General features: G+C 39.2%; 1 protein-coding gene across 3 annotated transcripts in view; it reads left to right on the plus strand.

The window, feature by feature from the left end:
- The first annotated feature begins 1,603 nt into the window (after positions 1 to 1,603).
- LCA5 (lebercilin LCA5) overlaps positions 1,604 to 22,348 on the plus strand; it is a 40,289-nt gene continuing 19,544 nt past the window's right edge. Inside the window, exons 1-2 of one of the 3 annotated variants that reach the window (XM_066358979.1) lie at positions 1,604 to 1,787; positions 18,393 to 18,778. In XM_066358979.1, the coding sequence (XP_066215076.1) occupies positions 18,586 to 18,778 (193 nt within the window). In that variant the 5' untranslated portion in view covers positions 1,604 to 1,787; positions 18,393 to 18,585. Of the gene's footprint in view, positions 1,788 to 1,859; positions 1,882 to 18,392; positions 18,779 to 22,348 lie in introns of those variants that run through there. The other 2 variants (XM_066358981.1, XM_066358980.1) reach the window with 2 other exon arrangements.

A 22,348-nucleotide genomic window follows, 5' to 3' on the forward strand; every position in this document is an offset into this window, starting at 1 on the left:
AACTCTATTAACCTGTTAGGAGAAACACATTAAAGCCATCAAATTTGAACCCTGGAATTGAGCAGAAGTAAGCTTGAATCTTGGCCCTATCACTACTTTAGTATCTTGTGGTAGATTCTTTAACCTCCCTGAATCTGTTTACTCAGGTATAATGATGAGTAACAATATCTGTCTAGTATTCTCAGTGAAGATTGAACGAGATTATAATGTGAGTGAATAAATTAGTTTAATTCACAGCTGTGCTTGAATGTTAACAACCCTTATTTGATTCTGAGGACTTTTGTTTTTTCACATTTCGAAAGACTTTTTATAGCAACCTCTTTAAAAGTAATCCACTGATGCGTATATTAAACTAATTCTAACGGAGTTATAAACCAGTGAGCTATTTTGAGGAAGAGCATTAGCAGATCTGCACAAACTGATGAAAAGATGTTTCAGAGCAGTTTAAGGGATGACTCATTTATTTTTCACTAACAGATGATTGCTATCTTTTACAGAAAATTATCTTTAATTACGGTTTTGTTTCCATGGGTTAGTCTGAAACTTAAAGTAAAATACACTGACAGTATAAAATAAAAACTCTGAAGTAGAGCAAAGTTGGGGAAACGAAGTCAAGCAAGAAATGGAATTACAATAATTCACGGTTAGAAGACTGATTAGAACGCATTTGCTTTAATGAATGTCTCTTCCGATGGAGGTAAAACCCAGCTCTCAAGAAACTAACAATGGCGAAAAAACGGAGTACGCTGTTCCAACCATCTTGATAATCAGAAGGTTTAGAAAGGCTTAATGTAACCTTCACCGAAGATACAATTTTCTTTTTACCTTCCTTACTTCTGCAATGATTGCCGTTTAATGAGTCATTTTTAAAAGGGAGAAATATGCCAATACAACAGCTCTCAATAGGTCACTGACATGCTCCACAGATGTTTCCAAATATTTGTGTGCAAATGTTTGTAATGTCATTCCATCTCAAACCCAGTTCAAAACCTAAAAACCACTTTCAAACTAAATTCACCGCGCGCTGGTGATTTGCGAAGGCCATGATCTCGAGGCAGGAGCTTTAGTGCACTAACTCCACATCCTCCTGAAAAATCGGCAACTTCTGGGCTGAAACCAAGAAGTAACTAGCTAGTACTAGTAAGTAGTACTTTTAACTTCATCCTAATTTAAAACCAGTCGGTTTTCAAAAAAGGGATTGGAGACAATTGTTCATGCTTTCAATTACAGTCTCCAATCCCTGCAAAGCATGCAGCCCCTGTCCCCTTCGCGCGCGTGATCCCGTTCCCACCACCACCCGAGGCCCAGGACGCTCTGAGGTCGCGCCACACTCGGCACAGTTTAAAGGGCCGCCGGAGAGCTTCGCTGAGCTTCGCTAAAGATTTCCGTTTTCTGTCACCGCTACAGTTAGAGCAGCCAACCAATGGCCGCCTTCTCCTGTAGTCATTGTCCTGTCTTCCAGTTCTATGGAATCCAATAGAAAGGGCCGCGTGGCGACAGAGGCCAATGGGAGATGGGGGCGGGCATCATTGGCCACGGCTCATTGGCTGAGGCCACAGTGGAATGCAGGCCTCCGCCTCCGTTACCTTGGAGCCGCAGTCGCAACGCGGCTGCCTCTCGAGAGTTGCCAGCGGCCCCTACTCCAATCCTGTGTTCAAACTTCTCGCTCCCCCGCTACCTTGGCGTCCGCCCCTCCGACTCCGTAGCTTCCGCCGGAGCCAGGCGCTCCCCCCCCACCTCCCTTAGGCGGCGGGGCTCCGGAGAGGAGTTTGGTGCCCGGAGAGAAGGCAAGGGGGCGGGCCGCCGCGTGGTCACTGAGGCCCGGCTGGGCTGTCGGCGGTGGGCTCTGGGGTGGGCGTGGAGCCAGCGGGGAATTGGCGGGTACGTGGTGGGACTGGGGCGTGGGGGAGCCGTCGGTGCGGCTTTGGTGTATGGGAGTGTGCGGATGGCGTTGATGAAGCGGGAAGGATGAAAGGATTAGGGATGCGGGAGGATTTGGGGACGTAGGGAGAAGCAAGTCTTAGGAAAACAAGTGAAGTGTTCGCAGCTGGGAGAGGGCAGGGGAGGAGGGGAGGCTGACAGATGCGGGGTTGGGAAATGAGGAGGAGCTGGGGCAGGGTTGTTCAGAAAGATGTAGGGAAGGGAGTACCTATACTTGAGTAAATGAAAAAACTTGGGTAGTTTAGTTAAAATGGATTTGTTACTGGAGTTTGGTTTGTGTGAACTATTTGATGGGGCTGCACTGACTGATTTTCTTAATCTATTTTGTCTTGGCCCCCTTTTTGCCCCCCCCCCCCAAAGTCTTGAGAAAGTTTTGGTTCCTATCTGTAACGCTGGTGGCGGAGGCCAGGCCCGTCCACATTGGATATTCGAACAGAGGGTAGAGAAACTGTGGAGCCAGAAAGTGTTGGGCTATACCCATTTGTTGGAGGCTCGCACAGATAGGCGAGCAAATAAACAACAAAAGTTAGAAAAGGGAAAGAGCTATTAATCAAAAAGGGAAATCCGCTATCTGCAGTGAGGGCAAGGGAGCAAGGAAACCGCTCCTCACGGTGGCGGGAGAGCGATCTGGGAGAATCATCGCCCAGGGGCAGCACCCAGAGCCTTATACAGGCTGTGAACGGGTGCCTCTGCCATGTGCTTACGCACTAATCAAGCAAAATGCTTTCAGCTGGTAAACCCATGAGCCAGCCTAACAACTTAGCTGCCCCACATTTCACCCCTTTAGGGTTGCTCATATCATAATCTATGCGACAGGTTTCTTTCCCGCTGGGTCCCTGTGCGAGGAGTGAGATACATTACAAAAACCAAAACAATACAGTCTACAGCAACAGAATTACAAACACAGCTATGGGTGAAATGATAGAGTGGTCAGTGGTACTGAGAGGCTAATCTTTCCCTTCTGGCAGAATACAGGACAAAGTTCTGTCTGCAGACAGCACAGCAGCAGGTACCAGAGGCTGTCCTGGGCGAGCATACCAAATCTTACTGGCCTGCACACCAGGCTCTCTACTGGTTCCATGTGCAGCAAAATGGGAGAACTCATTATTGGCCATAAAGAAATTACAAAGGTGCCCTTCATAATGCCGTCTCCCTGAGCACTCAAGGGATAATACACTTCTGCCTTAGGTGGCCAGGTGCTGGTTGCCCAGGGAGTTAACTGGACACCCACCTGTGTCCAAATAGTGTCAGTGGCTGGATGGAAGGCTATGGCTGTCCACTTGGCCCCTCTCCAGTGCTGACTCCAGTTCACACAGTCACTGGTTCTCAGCCTGCAGTCTTATTTACAATTCTCAAATCTGCAGCTCTTTCTCCAGTGACTGTTCCAGCGTTGCCGTTGTTGCCGCTTGCTCCGCAGCTCACCCTGGAGCTTTCAACCTCAGGCTGCCTCGCAGGGCTGTGAAAACTAGCCACCCCATAGTCCCCAAAAGGACAGACATGGGGAACCATATGCTGGAGAACAGCAACCACTCCTCTGCTTCACCCTTCATGGGTGTCGGCAGCCCCATACTCTGCTCTGAACCCTGCCCATTATGCCAGCTGTAATGCCAGTCACCATGGCCAGGCATGTACACATTGGATTCGGGCAGATGGTAGAGAAACTGTGGAGCCAGAAAGTGTCAGTCCATACCTGATTATCAGAGGCTGGCAAAGATAGGCCAGCAAATAAAAGAGCAAGAGCTAATAAACAAAGGGAGATCTGATATTTGCAGTAAGGGTAAGGGAGCAAGGGAAACCACACCTCATAGTTGCGCAAGAGCGATCTGGGAGAATCATCGCCCAGGGGAAGCACCCACAGCCTTATATAGGCTGTGCACAGGTGCCTCTGCCAATGACTAGTGCACTAATCAAGCAAAGAGCTTGCAGCCAGTAAATCCGCAAGCAAGCCTAACACATCTCCCCCACACTATCACTAGGAAAATACAGTTGGGCACATACATGCTTGGCTATCCTTTACCTTCAGATTCAGGTTAAAAACAGATAAATATCTCTTTGGGATCAAAGGTCATCACTTAAAAAATGATTTTCTTTTGGTGGGTGGAGGTTACATGTATTTGGAAAACCGTACAACTGAAAAATGGTATGGTTCTAAAGATTATTTTCTCTTTTTGTTTAGCATGGTTGTTATTTTAATCTGTATTTTTTGAAGTTGTAGTTCCTCATTTGAATTTTATACTGATCTAAATTGCATGTTGACTTGTATGTTTATCAATTGCAAAATAGGAAATATTGGTTTGTTTTGATTTTCTAAGTTGGTAAAGTGTTATTTCAAATATCAAAAAGTAGTAGGTGACTCTGGAAGGTTTTTTTTCTGTTTGTTTTTTGTCAGAGTAAATAATCATGGAACTGTAAATTCTCTCAGACACAGTAAAAGTTCATTATGGTAGAGATGCTACCCTTTGTCCTGTCTCTCCTGCCTGTCATTGTTCATCTTCTTAGTAGTAGAATCCTACTCTACCCATCATTTCATTACTGTTTGCTCATAATTCAGTCTTCTGCATCCCTTCACTATTTTCCTTGGTTGTGTTCATCCTCAGGCTTTTGGTAGTGTTGGTTTCCACTATCTATATTGTATTAATGAACTCTCAATTTTTTTTTCTCTCTAGGAACTCTTGGATTGGCTCCAAATTTATGTAGCTAATTTTTGGTATTTCCATATAGATTTCCCACAGGAAAACTCACTATGCCTGATAGTGAACCCATCGTCACCAAGTTGTCCTATTGAATGGTATCATAGTCACCCAATTTTGGAAGCCCCAAACTTTGGAATTCATTTAGGTTCTGCTCACTATTCTTATACTCTACATAAAACCCAACACCAGGTCCAGTTTATTTTACTACATAAATAGTTCTGAATCAGTTCTGCACTCTATATCTCTAGTTACCCTACCTTAGTTTAATCCACTATTCTAGGCACTTCATTTCAACACCAGCTGGTCTTCTTTTTTTGGCCTTTGGCCTTCTAGTTCTTGGGTTGGAGATGGATCTTAATGTCAGATCTGATCATTTTATTCCTACAGAAGCTCCTTTGTTTCCAACCAACTTCTTAATATGACATAAAGATCCTTGTAATGGTTTCTTCCACTTAGTATTGCTTTACCATTACCTTCCAGCCAGTGCAGTCATTCTAAACCAGCATTGTCCAATAGAAATATAATGTGAACCATAAACATAATTTATGCTTGCACATAGCATTTTTTTTTCAATTGCCACACAAGAAAACACAGATAAAATTAATTTTAATATATTTTATTTAACTCAAAATATCCAAAATACTGTTTCGCCATTGTAACAAATGTAAAAGAGATTAATAAAGAGGTATTTTATTTTCTTTTGTATGTACCGAGTTTTCAAAATCCCATGTTTTTTACACTTACAGCATATCTCAGTTCTGACTAGCTACATTTCAAGTGCTCAGTAGTTTCTATATTGGATAGCACAGTTGTAAACTATATATTTGCAGTTTAATTATATGCCATGGTGTGTGCTGGGAAGTAAACCAATGCCTGTTGTCACATCACCTGGCAGATAGCAAGCCATCCACCATTTGCAAGTACTGACAGAAGGGCTGCTGTGGAACTCATTGCAGACACAGTCACACGAGCTGGTGGTGCTGTGGGCTCCATGCACCAGAGCGTGCCCTCCCGGGTTTTCACAGTCCTCACCCTCCTTCCGACCTCACTGTCCTATTGTGGAAACTAACTTACACATGAGCCTGGGAAATGTGAGAAGAGAACATTAGTGTTTAGAGACTGAAATCTCTCTTGCATGGCTGAGTAAAAGGCTTGCCCAAGTGTGTTGAGTAATCTGAGGCAGTGACTCCCGAGTAGACCAGAGATGAAGCCACATTCCTGCTTAGATACAATCAGCAGGGCCTTGATTACTTAGAAGCCAGCAGCTTCATGCCTTTTACTTTCGCACATGCTGCTTCCTCTTACTGAAATAGGGTCTTCCCTCACCAACTGTCTACTTTTACTAACCTTATTTACCATCTCACCCCCTAAAATGCAAACATACAACCTACGTCATACTTGTACTTAATCTCTCCTAGTACCTCAAGACTCATTTTAGGCATTATTGCCCCTAGAAACCTTTCCAAACTCTCTTCTGTTCTCCAGTCTTATTTTCCATTTACTTAGCCTCCTTTACTTCCCTTTATTAATAGAACTCCGCTTGGCTATGAGTTCCTTAAAGTTGGGGGGCCACTTGTGTCTTAACTTATTTTTCTCTGTCCAGCTCCATCCACAGTTCAGTGCCTGACACTTAGTAGGTGTTCAGTAAATGCCTTATGAATTAATGAATACTCTGTTATGTTTTCATTTGACTGACTAAACTTTAGAAATATGTGTTGTAAATTAGGATGGCTTACATATACAATGGAATACTACGTGGCCATGAAAAAGAAGGAAGCCTTAACCTTTGCTATGGCATGGATGGACCTGGAGATTATTATGCTAAGTGAAATAAGCCAGGCAGAGAAAGAAAAATATCATATGATCTCACTTATTTGTGGAATCTAATGAACAAAGTGAACTGAGGAATGGAATAGAGGCAGAGGTGGGGTCACAGGGACCAGAAGACAGCTGTCAGAGGGAAGAGGAATGAGGGGATGGGATCAGAGAAGGTGAAAGGATTAGTGAAATTATATATACATAACACAGAGATACAGATAACAGGACAGCAAATCCCAGAGGGAAAAGGGGAGGAAGTTAAGGGGAGGGGGGCAAAAAGGGTGTAAATAGGGACACGGGGTGGGGGGTTAGGGTGTTATATTCAGTGGGACACTTGAATCCATGTTAACACAATAAATTAAAATAAAAAAAAATTAAAAATGGTTTAATTTGACCCATTGTTTTAAAATGCTGTTTAAGAGAACCTGATTATCCCGTAAATTTTAACTCTAGCATTTACTGTGATCTGACTGAAATCTAGGAAACCATACTTGAAATCTAAGCATAACCTTGATTTTTTTTTTTTTTTTATAATCTTGATTTTTAAGCAAGAGTAGGTGTTGTGTAAATAAAAGTAGGATAAAAAGATGCTTTAGGAATATCCTGGAACATGTAAATAGAGGAATGGAAAAATTTACTTGGTTTTATTTGTTTCTAGTCATTTTTCTCCTTTGTAGGAGAGAAACAGTTGCAGTCTTAATGCAGCAATATTGTTTCTAGCTTTATCTTTAGTTATTTTTCTGTATGTGGTGAGAAATCTCCTTATTTATATTTATATTTTTCTCTCAGTTTATTTGTATTATTCTCATCTAGTATGAGCTCTTTTGCTGGCAGCAGAAATAGCCAAGCAGCAGTTTTTTTGTTTGTTTTTTCTATTAAATTTTTATTGAATTTATTGGGGTTACATTGGTTAATAAACTTAAATAGGTTTCAAGTGAACAATTTTATAATACGTCATCGGTATATTGCATTGTGTGTTCACCACTCAAAGTCAAGTCTCCTTCCATCACCCCTTAGCTTCCCTTTACCGCTTCTCAAGGTGGCTGCACCAGTCTACATTCCCACCAACGGTGCATGAGGGTTCCCTTTTCTCCACATTCTTGCCAACACTTGTTGTTTGTTGACTTATTGATGAGCGCCATTCTGACTGGTGTGAGGTGATATCTCATTGTGATTTTAATTTTATTTCTTTGATCAGTGATGTCAAGCATCTCTTCATATGTCTATTGGCCATCTGTCCTCTTTGGAGAAGTGTCTATTCAGGTTCTTTCTTATATCTGCACTCTGTATCTCTAGTTACCCTACCTTAGTTATTTAGTTGTTGTTTTTGTTTTTGTTTTTTTTTAACCTTAGGATTGTTTTTTTGGTGTTGAGAAGTATCAGTTCTTCATATATTTTGGATACTAAACCTTTATCAGATGTACCTTTGGCAAATATGTTCTCCCATTCAGTTGGTTGTCTTTTCATTTTGTTAATGGCTTCCTTTGCTGTGCAAAAACTTTTCAGTTTGATGTAGTCCCATTTGTTTATTTTTTCTTTTGTTTCTCTTGCCAGAGGAGACATATCAGAAAAAAAATACTGTTATGAGAAATGTCCGAGACTTTTACTGTGTATGTTTCTTCTAGAATTTTTATGGTTTTGAGTCTTAACATTTAAGTGTTTAATCCATTTTGAATTTATTCTTGTATATGGTGTAAGAATAAGTTTATTTTTTGTACATATCTCTCTAGTTTTCCCAAAACCATTTATTGAATAGACTATCTTTATACCTTTGTATGTTTTTGCCTTCTTTGTCAAATATTAATTGACTGTAAAGGCACTGGTTTATTTCTGGGCTCTTTATTCTGTCCCATTGATCTGTAAATAAGTCTGTTTTTATGCCAGTACCATGCTGTTTTGATTGATGTGTCCTTGCTGTATAGTTTGACAGCAAACTATACAGTAGCATGATTCCTTCAATTTTCTTCTTTCTCAAGATTGCTGTGGCTATTTGGGGTCTTTTTTGTTTCCATAGAAATATTTGAAATATCTGTTTTAGTTCTGTGATATATGCCATTGGTACCTTGATAGGAATTGCGTTGAATCTACAGATTGCTTTGAGTAGTAGGAACATTTTAATGTTAATTTTTCCTATCCATGAACACAGTATATGCTTCCACTTATTTGTATTTTTAATTTCTTTCTTCAATGTCTCATAATTTTCCAAATACAGGTGTTTTGCATCCTTGTTTAAATTTATCTGTAGATATTTTATTCTTTTTGGTGCAATTGTGAATGGGATTGTTTTCTTAGCTTCCTTCTCCTATAGTTCATTATTGGTATATGAAAATGCAACTGATTTCTGGATATATATTTTGTATCCTGCTACTTTACTGACTTCATTTATCAGTTCTAGTAGTTTTTTGGTGGAATTTGTAGGGTTCTCTTTATATATCATAGTATTCTGTCATTTGTAAATAATGACATTTTAATTCCTTTCCAGTTTGGATGCCTTTTATTTCTTCTTCTTGTCTGATTATTGTGACTAGGACTTCCAGTATGATGTTGAATAAAAGCGGTGAAAGCAGATATCCTTGTCCTGTTCGCAACTTGTAGTTTTTGCCTATTGATTATGATGTTGGCTTTGAGTTTGTCATATGTGGCCTTTACTATGTTGAGATATCTTTCTTCCATTCCCACTTTGCTGTGAGTTTTTATTGTAAATGGGTGCTGGATTTTATGAAATTTTTTTTCTCATCAATTGATATGATCATGTGGTTTTTTTTTTTTCTTTCTTTCTTTCTTTCTTTTTAATGGGGTGACATCAGTAAATCAAGATACATATATTCAAAGATAACATGTCCAGGTTATCTTGTCGTTCAATTATGTTGCACTTTCTTTTTTTTAATTTAAAAAATTTATCCAATCATTTGAAAATTAATAAGGAAAGTCATATACCAACATATTTTACTGAACAAGATGAAATCTTAAGAATTTATACATGTATCATATGGAACATTTTTATTCCTAATTTGTATTTTGCAAGATATTTGACAATGTACAAAGAATACCCAGTTCTGGGCGGTAACTATTTTGTATTATGATTTATTTACAAAATTTCACCACTTAATAGTAACTACCTTTAAAAAAAATCAGCAGTGGTCCTATAAAGACCATTAGGATACATTGTTAAGCTTACAAAAGTTGCCTTACTTAGTACCGCTGTTCTCAGGCATATTATTGTTAAATAGACTCTAGTTCCAAAGCCCACATGTAGGACCCTGTCAATCTAATTAGTGTCCTTCAGAATTAGAAACTACATGTGATCATGTGGTTTTTATCCTTCATTTTATGTGGTATATCACATATATTGATTTGCAGATATTGTACCAACCTTGCATCCCAGAATAAATCCTACTTGATCATGGTGAATGATCTTTTTAATATATTCCTGGATCTGGTTTGCTAATCTTTTATGGAGGATTTTACCATCTGTTTTTGTCAGGAACATGTTTCTTTGTCATGTCTTTATCTGGTTTTGGAGTTAGAATAATGCTGGTCTCATAAAATGCGCTTAGGAATCTTCAAGCTTCTTGAATTTGGGGGGATAGTTTGGGAAACATAGATGTTAGTTCTTCTTTGAAGCCATCTGGTCCAGGACTTTTTGGTTTTGGGAGGTTTTTGTTTTATTTTCTGCTTCAGTTTCACTAGATGTATTTTTCTGTCCAGATTCTCTGATTCTTCCTGATACAGTTTTTGAAGCTTGTATGTTTGTTTCTAGGAATTTACCCATTTTGTCCAGATTGTCCAATTTGTTGGCATGTAGTTGTTTGTAATATTTTCTTACAATCCTTTATATTTCTTTGGTGTCAGTTGTTACTTCTCTTTCATTTCTGATTTTATTTATTTGGGTCCTCTTTTTTTCTTGATGACTCTGGTTAAAAGATTGTCAATCTTATTTATCTTTTCAAAGAATGAGCTCTTGGTTTCATTGATTTTTTTTAGACTATTTTATTTATTTCTGCTCTGATCTTTATTATTTCCTTCCTTCTATTCACTTTGGGCTTTGTTCTTTTTTGAGGTCCTTTAAGTGTAAACTTAGATTGTTTATTTGCTATTTTTCTTGTTTCTTGAGATAGGCCTATAGTGTTCTGAATTTCCCTCTTTGGAATTCTTTTGCTGTGTCTCAGAGAATTTGGGTTGTTGTGTTCTCATTTTCATTTGTTTCGAAGTATCTTTTGATTCCTTATTTGATTTCATTGTTAACCCTTTCATCTTTTAGCAACACATTGTTTGGCCTCCATGTTTTTGTGTGTTTTTCAGTTTGTTTCTTGTGATTAATTTCCAGTTTCATACCATATGGTCAGAGAAGATGCTTGATGTGATTTTAGTCTTCTTAAATTTATTGAGACTTGTTTTGTGTCCTAACATGTGGACTGCCTTAGACTGTGTTCTATGTACACTTGAAAAGAATGTATATTCTCCTGCTTTGGGGTGAAATGCTCTGAAGGTATCAGTTAAATCCATCTGAAAATTGTTTGTTACTTAAGGCCACTCAGCTGATGGCCCTGGATATACAAAGTCTAGCTGCAACCTGCAGGGTTCTCTTATACTTCTGTGTTGTTGTGGGGTCTCGGAGTTGTTAGGGTGAGGTCAGCAGTTTATCAGGAGCAAAGAGACCAAGATTTGGCCATGTAAAGGGACAGCTCTGCCCCAGTTGCACTTGTGAGGGAAAAGTGGCCCCTGTTCTAGAGCCACACAGCTCAGTCTATCTCAGATTCTGCCAGGAGGATTTGGAGCTAAACCCTGCGGGGCTGCCGCAGATTGGGAGGATAGAGTTAGTGCATCTCCCACGAGGGAGAGGTGCCTGCACTAAAAACTTAGGGGAGTGTGGGGGGTGTGCCCCCCAGCCAGATCAGTCTGTCCTGGATTTTGCCCCTGGGCAAAGTGGGTCCCCAGGAAGTCAAGCAGGTGGGGCCTATAGATCAGAGCCTAGAGGGAGGGTGGGTCTGTCAGAAGCCTAGAGGTTGGTGCTAGCAGATCTCCTCTGAGAGAGAAGTGTAGTCAGGTTCACAGAAAAGTGGAAGGAATGGCCCCGGCACCAAAGCCACATGACTAAGTCACTGACATCCCCTCAGTCTGTCCAGACCGCTATACCCTGGCCAAGTCAGCTGACTCCTCAGCAGGGCACAAGCTCCCCAGGGCAGGGTAACAGGAAGTCCAGTCGATAGGGCTCTCGCTTTCCCCCAGGTTCATAAATACCACACAGAGGGAAGTGGTCCACCCAAGAAAGAAAGTGTCAGGAGGTGGAGGGAGGGTACAGAGGGGATACATAGTGGTAGACAAAGACTCGACTTGGGGGAGTTAACACACAATGCAGTGTACAGAAGTGTGTTTTAGAATAGAGCGCCTGAAACCTGTATAATTAAGTTAACCAGTGTCACCCCAATAAATTCAATTAAAACAAAAGAAAGATAATTTCTGTGATAAGGGAAAAGGACTCAGCACAGGGATCCTTGTGGCTGTCCCTTCAGCTTTCTCCCCAGAGCCATAGACCTCAGACTTATCAGATGAGTTCTGCTCTACCCTTCCTTTGCTGGAGACCAGGGTGAGTGGCTGTGAACGAAATTTTGTGTGTTGGCTCTTTAAGAGTGTGCTGTGTCTCTAGCAGACTCCCATCTCTCCTTGGTGGACAGAAACACCACTGCTTTTCAAAGCCAAGTGCTGTGTGGGTGCCTCTCCCCAGCTCTGGTACTCTGGGTTGGGGAGCCCAGCTTGGGGTTTAGACCCAACACCTCTCAAGGAAACCCCCTGCAGCTAAGGTATCTCTCTGGAACCACAGCCATCACCCCGTAGGATCAGGGCCAGCCCTTTTCACATCTTCACCCCTTGTACCAATCTCAGTGTGGCTTTTTCTGTAAATCTTTGGTTATAGGACTTCTTTTCAGTTAGTCTTCAGTTGGTTATCCCGGATAATTCTTTGATGTAGTTGCATTCCAGTTTGGTCCTGGGAGGAGGTGAGTATAACTTCCACCTACTCTGCTGCCATCTTGGATCTCCCCAGGCAACAATGTTTTATACAAAGGAGCTGACACAGGGAAATGATAGGAACAATTATATGATTTTATACAGTTTCCTCCCCCAAAACTAAATACCTTTCTTAAAGTTACATAAATCAGAGAATCATTATGATAGTCCATATACTTTGGACTTAATACTTTAGATTTACATTCTGAGTCATTTGAAACTATATATAAAGGAGGTATTCTGTTACTGAAGGAGCTTAATCTTTTTTCTGACCTGTTTTGTGTGGCCAGTACTATTTGGGACTTTTTTTAGAAAAAAAAGTTTGTTTTTGACTGGAAAATGTCAAGTGTTAGATTTAATGTGTTTTCTAGCATTGCTGTAATAGCACTTTTGGGCATTTTTAGAAAATAAACAATTCTTAGGAATTGAAATTGGGCAAGAATTACAGTTTTTCTTTTTTGCTTTTATCTAGTTACCCGTGTATAAGCAGGGGGAACAGATGGACAACTGTTAACTCATTCATTCTTGGTCACAAAGAATTAGTAAATCTTCAATGTTCTATTAATCTAGATAACTTTTTTAAAGAAATAAATTATTTTATTTTGTTAATATATTGTTACTAGTTTGTTAGTCAAATAAAAATTATTGTTAGCTATAGCTGAAATTTATTTTGTCTGAAGATTACTGTATCATCTCAGTTATTTAAAATTAAGCCAGTAATAATATTCCAACTTGACTATGGTAATAGTCCTGAACAAAATTTTTTGATCTGCTAACTTTTCTTTTTGGGATTCTGGAAATTTAAGTAAGCCTTATGCAATTATTTGAAAGAGGGAATATTTAACATTTCCTTTAAAACAGAAAAGCAAATTTTATACAGTAAAATCATTAATATTTTATTTGGAATAACATTATAGGATAAACATTTATTCCTCAAAATATTAATAAGGATATATGGTTACCTTGGTGAACTAGACAGGAAAGATTTCTATTTTCATAGATCTTATATTTAGTGGGAGAGACAGTAAATTTAAAATTATTTCCAATAGTAACAAGGTCTATGAAGAAAATAAAACAGTGATAAGACAAAGTGCCTGGGCTCACTTTAACAGAATTGTCATGGAAGCCATTTTGAGAGGTAGCATTTGTGCCTGACCTGTGGTGGCACAGTGAATAGAAGGTTAACCTGGAATGCTGAAGTTGCAGGTTCAAAATCCTGGGCTTGTGCAGTCAAAGCACATAAGAGAAGCAACACTACTACAAGTTGATGCTTCCTGTCCCCCCACTTTGTCTCTCTCTCCTCTCTCTAAAATCAATCAATAAATTTTAAAAGTTAAAAAAAAGGGTGGCATTTGTGTTATGAACAGGATCAAGAGAAGGACCCATCCTTGTGAACTTCTAAGAAAAGGGCCTTCTAAGTAACAGGGGCAACAGGTAGATAGTCTGTGAGTTGGCATGTTTCAGGCACAGAAGATGGCTACTTTGGCTGCAGAAGCAGATGAGGGGAAGAGTTGTATGATAGAAGCATGAAGTAGGCAAGGAGGGCTAGATCTTGTAGGAGTTTTCGGGTTTGGTTAAGGAATAGGATGGCTGTAGAAAGCCGTGGAGAGCAATGCTGATTGATCTTATGTCAAGCAGCCTTTTCCCACTGGAGAAGCAACGATAAAAGCCGAATATCAATTAGGAAGCTGTTGCAGAAGTTCAAGTGAGGAAAAGATGGTGGCTTGAACTAGGTTAGTAGCAGTGGGAATGGTAAGAAATAATCAAATCTGGAATATAGTTGGAGATAAAACAGCCTGGTTTTACAAATCGTTTTGATGTGGGGTGTGAGCTTAAGAGGGTATCCAGAATGATCTTTAAATTTGCTACACAGTTAATTAATAGATGGAAGTGCCATTAATGAGATCAGGCAAATAGGGTATGAGGGAGACAGATTGTGATTTTGGTTTTGGACATGTTAGTGTGAAATGATTTTTAGATAGAGCTGTCAGATAGGAAGGTGGATATGAGTCTGGAATCAGGGTAAAAGAAGTCTAGACATCACCTAAGGAGAGAGTATAAAATGGTAGTAATTTGTGGTGCCTTGTATATTCCAGCATTTAGAAATCAGGAATAGGAGGCAGATTTCACAACGGAAACTGAGAAGAGACAGCCAGTGAGGTGGTATGAAAACCAGGAAAGCAGTTGGCTGTGGAAGCTAAGTAAGGAGAGAGTGTTTTAGGAAAGGAGGAATGATTAGTTTTGTCAAATGCTGCTGTGAGGTCAGGTACAAGTGGGACAGGAAATTGGCTATTGGATTTAGCCAAAATAAATGTCATTATCTGTTTTGAGAAAAGCTATTTCAGTGGGTATGAAAATATGACTAGTGTGGATTTAGAAGAAAATGGTTGGAAAAGAAGTAGAGACATTCTAGATTACAGATTATTCTTTAAATTTTTTATTAGAAAATTGGAGTAGAGAAATTGGGTTGTAAATGCAGTAGATAGAACATGGAGTCAAGCAACTGCTTTATTAGCGCCAGTTTGTTGATAGGTATGATTGCATAGAAAAGACACAATTGTAGGAGCACAATATTTGAGATGGAAAGAGAGTGTGGGGAAGAAGACTAAAAAAAAAAAAAGATTTAATTCTAAAAAGGAGCAGAAATGCTTTATAAATTTTAGCAAGAAAAGGGCAACAGTATGGGGTAGGTGCAGATGTAGGTGGCTTCAGAGATAAGGTAATTCTCATCTGATTGTTGATAGTGAAATATTGAATGGGTCACTCAATTAAGATTCAGAAAACTTGTAGTCCATTTCAAGTTTTACTGACTTAGATCTGAGATCTTAGATACATTGAGATCTTGGGTAAGTGACTTTCTTTTTTTTTTTTTTTTTTTGTATTTTTCTGAAGCTGGAAACGGGAGAGACAGTCAGACAGACTCCCGCATGCGCCCGACCGGGATCCACCCGGCACACCCACCAGGGGCGACGCTCTGCCCACCAGGGGGCGATGCTTTGCCCCTCCGGGGCATCACCGTGCTGCGACCAGAGCCACTCTAGCGCCTGGGGCAGAGGCCAAGGAGCCATCCCCAGCGCCCGGGCCATCTTTGCTCCAATGGAGCCTTGGCTGCGGAAGGGGAAGAGAGAGACAGAGAGGAAGGAGGGGGGAGGGGTGGAGAAGCAAATAGGCGCTTCTCCTATGTGCCCTGGCTGGGAATCGAACCCAGGTCCCCCGCACGCCAGGCCAACGCTCTACCGCTGAGCCAACCGGCCAGGGCCAAGTGGCTCTTTTAAAAAGCCTTAGTTTCCTTAATTTATGTAAAGAAAGGAGTGATTCCCCATGGTTCCTTCCAGTGCTAAATTGTTATATAATCTTATTAAGCTATTGTACTTTCTTTTTGTTTATACTTACTTTATAAGAAAAAATAGTTATCATTCTAATAGTTGTCTTACCTCATCTTTACCTATTTTTTCTTTTGGTGTGATTTCATATCTTTTTTTGTTCTGGTTAACTTTTGTTTGACTGTTCCCTTGCTTAAGTTGTGTTTCTGGAACAGCATTGTCAGCCAGGCAACAATGTTTTTTATAAAGACTAAGGACCAAGTTTTTAAAAGTGATTTGTAAGTGTCTAAGTTTCTATTCTCTAGGAAGGCTTGGATCTTTGGGTTGTTATATTTTCTAAGAAATACTTGTTTATTGTCCTGAAGAATTGTAACAGTGTATGGGGCAGCACAAGTATATGTGGGGTAGAAATACCTGCCTTATTTTAAAACAGATCCTAAATAATCAGAAGTTTGGCAAACATGAGAAAGTATTCTCTAGTGTTACTGGCGCTATTCTTTTTTTTTTTTTTTTCTGAAATGAGAAGCAGGGAGGCAGAGAGACAGACTCCCGCATGCGCTCGACCAGGATCCACCCAGCATGCCCACCAGGGTGCGATGCTCTGCCCATATGGGGTGCCATGAAGCCATCCTCAGTGCCCGGGCCAACTTTGCTCCAATGGAGCCTTGGCTGCAGGAGTGGAAGAGAGAGAGAGAGAGAAAGGAGAGGGGGAAGGGTGGAGAAGCAGATGGGCGCTTCTCCTGTGTGACCTGACCAGGAATCAAACCCAGACATCCACACACCAGGCCGATGCTCTACCACTGAGCCAACTGGCCAGGGCGCCTGGCACTGTTCTTGAGTTGATCACTATTAAGAAAATATTCTCATGTAATTAGCATGTAGTTTTTAGGGAATACATGAAGGATACATGCATAATTAAATGCACTGCGTTAGCCACTTGCACATAACTCTCCCCCTATTTTTAGGGTTACAGTTGTCCCTTGCCATATCGTGGTTCACTTTTCGTGGTCTCACTGTACTGTGGATTTTTAAATTGTATCAATATATATCTAATTTTGTATGGCAGATTTTTCGCTATATTGCAGGTTTTTGTGGTATATAGGTATTTTTTTATATATTTATTATTTTAATTATTTTTGAAGTAAAATAAGCATTTTCTAGCCTAAAAATTGAAAACAATATAAAAACATTAATTAAATACTAAAAATATTAAATCGAAATAAAATATGTAGTGTAGAATTTTATATGTTAAAATTACATAGGTATAAGAGTATAGAAAGTGTGTAAGAGCATAAGAAATGTTAACAGTGTGGGAAAGGTTAATAAGAGTGTGGGGAGGGTTTATAAAGTCTTAAATATATAGATAAATAATATAGTAAATAGAAGGTTGCTACTTCGTGGATTTTCGCCTGTTGCGTGGGGTTCTGCAACCTAACCCCCCCCCCGTGATAGATAAAGAACCACTGCATTATCTTGGTACTCAAGAATAGAATTATTGGGTCAAAAATTAAATGCAAAATTAAAGTTTTAATTCATCTTGTCAACATTTTTTTCAAAAATTCTGTATCTTTTTTTTTTTTTTTTGCAAGAGAGAGAGAAAGACAGGAAGGGAGAGAGATGAGAAGCATCAAATCATAGTTTCGGACTTTAGTTGTACATTGATAGCTTCTCATACATGCATTGACAGGGCAGGTGGGGGGCTCCAGCTGAGCCAGCGATCCCTTGCTCAAGCCAGCACCTTGGGCTTCAAGCCAGCAACCTCTGGGCTCAAGCCAGCGACTATGGGATTGTGTTGATGAGCTCAGGTTAATGAACCTTGGGGTTTCAAACCAGGGGCCTCAGCAACCCAGGTCAATGTGCTATCTACTGCACCACCGTTGGTCAGGCTCTGTGGATTTTTTCTTGATAGCCATTCTGGCAGCATGGAGTATTGTTTTGAAAACTCTTTGATAATTTGATAGGTTTAATAATGGTATTTGAGGGTAAATATTTTTATGTGCCTATCATTTGTATTGTCTGTTATGGGTCTTAACCTGTGTTTGCTCATTTAACTTTGGCCTCCTGTTTTTTATTTATGGGGTAGTCTGAGGTATTTATTTATGTGTTTAGTATGGTAACCATTTTTATGTCATGTTACAAATGTTTTTCACCAAGTATTTTAATTAGATTAACATTTACATACTTCAGTTTTACATTTTTATGTAGTCAACCATAGATACTTTTCCTTGTTCTTATTAGCATGCTTGTTCTTGAGTACCTGACCGCATCCCCCAAAAGAAAAACACTGGTTATTCAATCATTAGTCACCTGTTAAAAATCAACATTTGCATTTATTTTAAATATTAATATTCAAGGGGGTCAAATACAGTTAATATTTATTCAGAAGCCATTATATATCAGATACTTTTACATGTTCTCTATCTTGGCTGTGACAGTTCCTTTTCTTCAAGTACCATAAATAACTATGAAAATATGGATGAATTTAACTATATCCTCTTTTTAAAATTGTAAGTTGTATATTATTTTGCTTTTAGTATCTTTTATTGTACTTAACTGTAGAAATCTATTTCATGAAATATGATGCATTTCCCTCTCCCTTCCTTAATTGTAGGGGGAAAAAGTATTTCTTCTGGTTGCTAAAGTGAATTGTGGAATACAGATATATAGGGAAAGGCAAATTGCAGAGACATGAATATTTTCACCAGGATCTAAGGACTCTAAAAAAGGCTCTTCAGGCTTGCCACAGGTTTTTCTGGATTAAAGAATGTATGAAATTATGTGAATAGAGACTTTTTTTCAAAACCATGGGGGAAAGAGAAATAAGTCCAGATACTGACCGAGAAAGTAAGGCAGGTGAGCGCCATCCATCTGACTCTGGAACCACACCACAGTCTCCTGGCCGGTCAACTCTGATCTATCCCTCCCCACCTATGACTATTAAGGAGAAAAATACTAAAAGACGTATTTCACATAGCCAAAGCCAAGTGCGTCAACAAGGTAAGCATTTTTTTTTAAGAGTCCAGTAGACCTGGAAGACTCATTTTGAATGCTTAAGGAAAGCTGGCATGAAAGCAACTCTTCAATTAATGTGTATATTAATGTATGCGTGGCAGTGGGCTAATTTACACTTTGAATAAAATATATTTTATGAATTTATATGAGTGTTGCTATAGCAGCATGTATAGAATGACTGTTAATAATTAGAGTCACTGTCCAGGGGTCCCCAATCTTTTTACACAGGTGGCCAGTTCACTGTCCCTCAGACCGTTGGAGGGCCGCCACATACAGTGCTCCTCTCACTGACCACCAATGAAAGAGGTGCCCCTTCCGGAAGTGCGGCGGGGGCCGGATAAATGGCCTCAGGGGGCCGCATGCGGCCCGCGGGCAGTAGTTTGGGGATGCCTGCAAAAAACCATTAGTTAAGGCTCTCGTTTTTGCTTTCTTCCTGTATAAATGCTTGTTTTAGAGTTTTGGGGGTACTGTCATGGCAGAAACATCAAAACGTTTGTACCTTTTACTGTCTTCATTAACAAAAGTAATGAAAGGCATTGATACACAGTGGTTAAGGGGCAGTTTTTTAAATTGAGTACAGTTACTTCTAGGTAATGCAACACTTAGTGCAAAAATTCAAATTAGACCTAGAAATAGAATTTGGGGTGAGATCACCAGTCTGTTTTCCATCAAACTATGTTACAATAGAAACAAGATTAATAATTAGGAATACTTTCTTATTCAAGTGTTACTAGTCTGAAACTGGTACTAATTAATACACATTTACTTAGATAATATGCTAGAAATCTCTTCTTCACCCTAATCCCTGGTCAAGAAAACACCAGTGTGTGTTTTTTGTAGCAAAATGTGTAAGGACTACCAAGAGTACACCATAGAAAATGAGCTAAATGAGGTGGTTATAGTATATGTTAATAAATGCAGCCGTTTTGCCTGGCCTGGCAGTTGCGAAGTGGGTAGAGCATTGACCTGGGATGCTGAGGACCCAGGTTTGAAACCCCAAGGTCGCCGCCTAAGCACAGGCTCATCTAGCTTGGGCTTGGGGTCTCTGGCTTGAGCATGGAACCATAGACATGACCCCATGGTCACAGGCTTGAGCCCAAGGTTGCTGGCTTGAGCAAGCAGTCACTGGCTCAGCTGGAGCCCCGGGTCAAGGCACGTATGAGAAAGCAATCAATGAACAACTAAAATGCCATAACAAGTTGATGCTCCTCATCTTCCTTCCTGTCTGTCCCTATCTCTCTCACTAAAAAAAAAAAATAATAATAAATTAAAAAAATAAATAAATAAATGCAGCAGTTTTGATTACAAGACAAGGAGTTGTGTAAATGGAATCTGAAAAGGAAAATGGCCTAGGTCATGAAACATGTTGAGTGCATGCTAACATATCGATTGTTTCTGTGGAGGAATAAACATTGCAAAGATTTAAGCAGGGGTATAATTAAAATTGTCTATACAAATTTTTACTTGGAAAAATAGTATTTGCTCTTTAAGAAATCTACAAGAATGTATGTTCCTTTTGAAAATACCCCTTTCATGCACCTCTGCTCTACTTCCCAGGGATGTTCATATCGGATGCCCTTCCTTCCTGCCTTCTGTCCTCACTTCCTCACTTCATCCCTCCCCCTCTGTCTTTCCTCACTTTCCTTTTTTCCCCCTTTTTTACAGTACAATTTTACAGGATTTTGGTCTCTTTCTTAGTGTGAGCCTCTTGATTTTGTGGTTGAGAGCATAATCTGATATTACATTTTTGCTTTATATGGTTAAGAACAAACAGATATTTGTGTTGTGTCCTGGAAAATGCTTATTCATTCCCAAGAAATAATTCACATACCTAGGGAATTATTGGTAGGAATACTTAGATTTTTTTTTACTCCTTCTCCAGAGCAGTTTCAGAGGCCACCCAATTAAAGAGTCAGAATTTGGTAAGCCTTATCTTATTTGAGAAGATATTGAGAAGAAGCTGTGTTAAAAACAGTTCTAACATCACCTACAAAAATTTCAGTTATTGTCTTCAGTCTGACTTGGATAGTTCTATGGCTTGCATTGTCTTCTGAATTAAAATTGTGGTAATTTGTCTGCTTTAGATCAAGCAACAGGATCAAACTGATAGCCTTCCTTAAATACTAATTTTCCTTGGTTGAAGCTGCAATCACCAGTATAGACTAAACGAAGGAAAGAACAGATGTGATTAAAACAATATCTTGAACACTTGAATTTGTGGATTTGCATGTTTAATAGCAGCTCTTTCATTCTCTTTTTTAACTTAACATTTTATTTTAAAAAATAAAATTTTGCTCTGTCAGAAGTTATATCGATATAATGATAAAATTTAATAATAGTTTAGGTTATGCAAGTTTGTATGTTATATATATATTTATTCTACTTTTATCAGTAAAATAAGAAGCATCTTGAGTTTTTGTTAGATACATAGTTTATCTTTACTACATGTTTTTTAAATGTTATATTTTATTTTTTAACTCTTGAAGGAAGAAAAAAAGCATTATTTTCTCACCCTCTTTCTGGTGGTGACTAAGGGTCAGATGAATGACATCCATGGCGGTCAATCATATTCTCACTCCTATTAACACTACATTTCATCTTGATAGTTTTAAAAATTAAAATTAAAAAGGTAGATGAAAGTTATGTTCAGATTTTTAGAATGTCAAAAAGCTGGTTGTAGAAGTCTTTGCCTGACAAGTAAAATATTAGTGGAAAATTTTTATCTTGACTCTTATATAGGCTTCAACTTTGAAATAAAACAAGTTTCTATTTCTAGGAAATCTTGTTTGCTGAGCAGTGTAACTTTATACATAAAAATCAGAAATTTGGAATGATGAAGATTCATCTTTATATCATTTTTATGTATAAAGTTTTTGTCATTCCAAAAGCTGAGTATATAGTCCGTAATAGCATATAGATACCAAAACTCTGTTAATTCGGTATGTTGGAAAGAAAGAAAATTAAAATGATGGACTCTTCAACTTAAAATTGGAGCGCTCTGTCCAGTGGAGATATAATGCAATTCACAAATGCAAGCCACAGATACAATTTTATATTGCCTGGTAACTGCATTAAAAACAAACAAACAGGTTAACTTAATTTTTTTTTAATAAATTTTTATTAATGATAATGGGATGACATTAATAAATCAGGGTACATATATTCAAAGAAAACATGTCTAGGTTATTTTGTCATTAAATTATGTTGCATACCCCTCGCCCAAAGTCAGATTGTCCTCTGCCTCCCTCTATCTAGTTCTCTGTGCCCCTCCCCCTCCCCCTAACTCTCCAGGTTAACTTAATTTTAATAATATATTTTATTTAAGCCAACATATCCCAAATGACTCTTCTAAATATAGTTAATAGCCTGGCCAGGTGGTGGCGCAGTGGATAGAGCGTCGGACTGGGATGCAGAGGACCCAGGTTCGAGACCCTGAGGTCGGCAGCTTGAGTGCGGGCTCATCTGGTTTGAGCAAAAGCCCACCAGCTTGAACCCTAGGTAGCTGGCTCCAGCTAGGGGCTACTCGGTCTGCTGAAGGCTTGCGGTCAAGACACA

Source organism: Saccopteryx leptura, chromosome 1 (genome assembly GCF_036850995.1).
Source record: "Saccopteryx leptura isolate mSacLep1 chromosome 1, mSacLep1_pri_phased_curated, whole genome shotgun sequence".
NCBI lineage: Eukaryota > Metazoa > Chordata > Mammalia > Chiroptera > Emballonuridae > Saccopteryx > Saccopteryx leptura.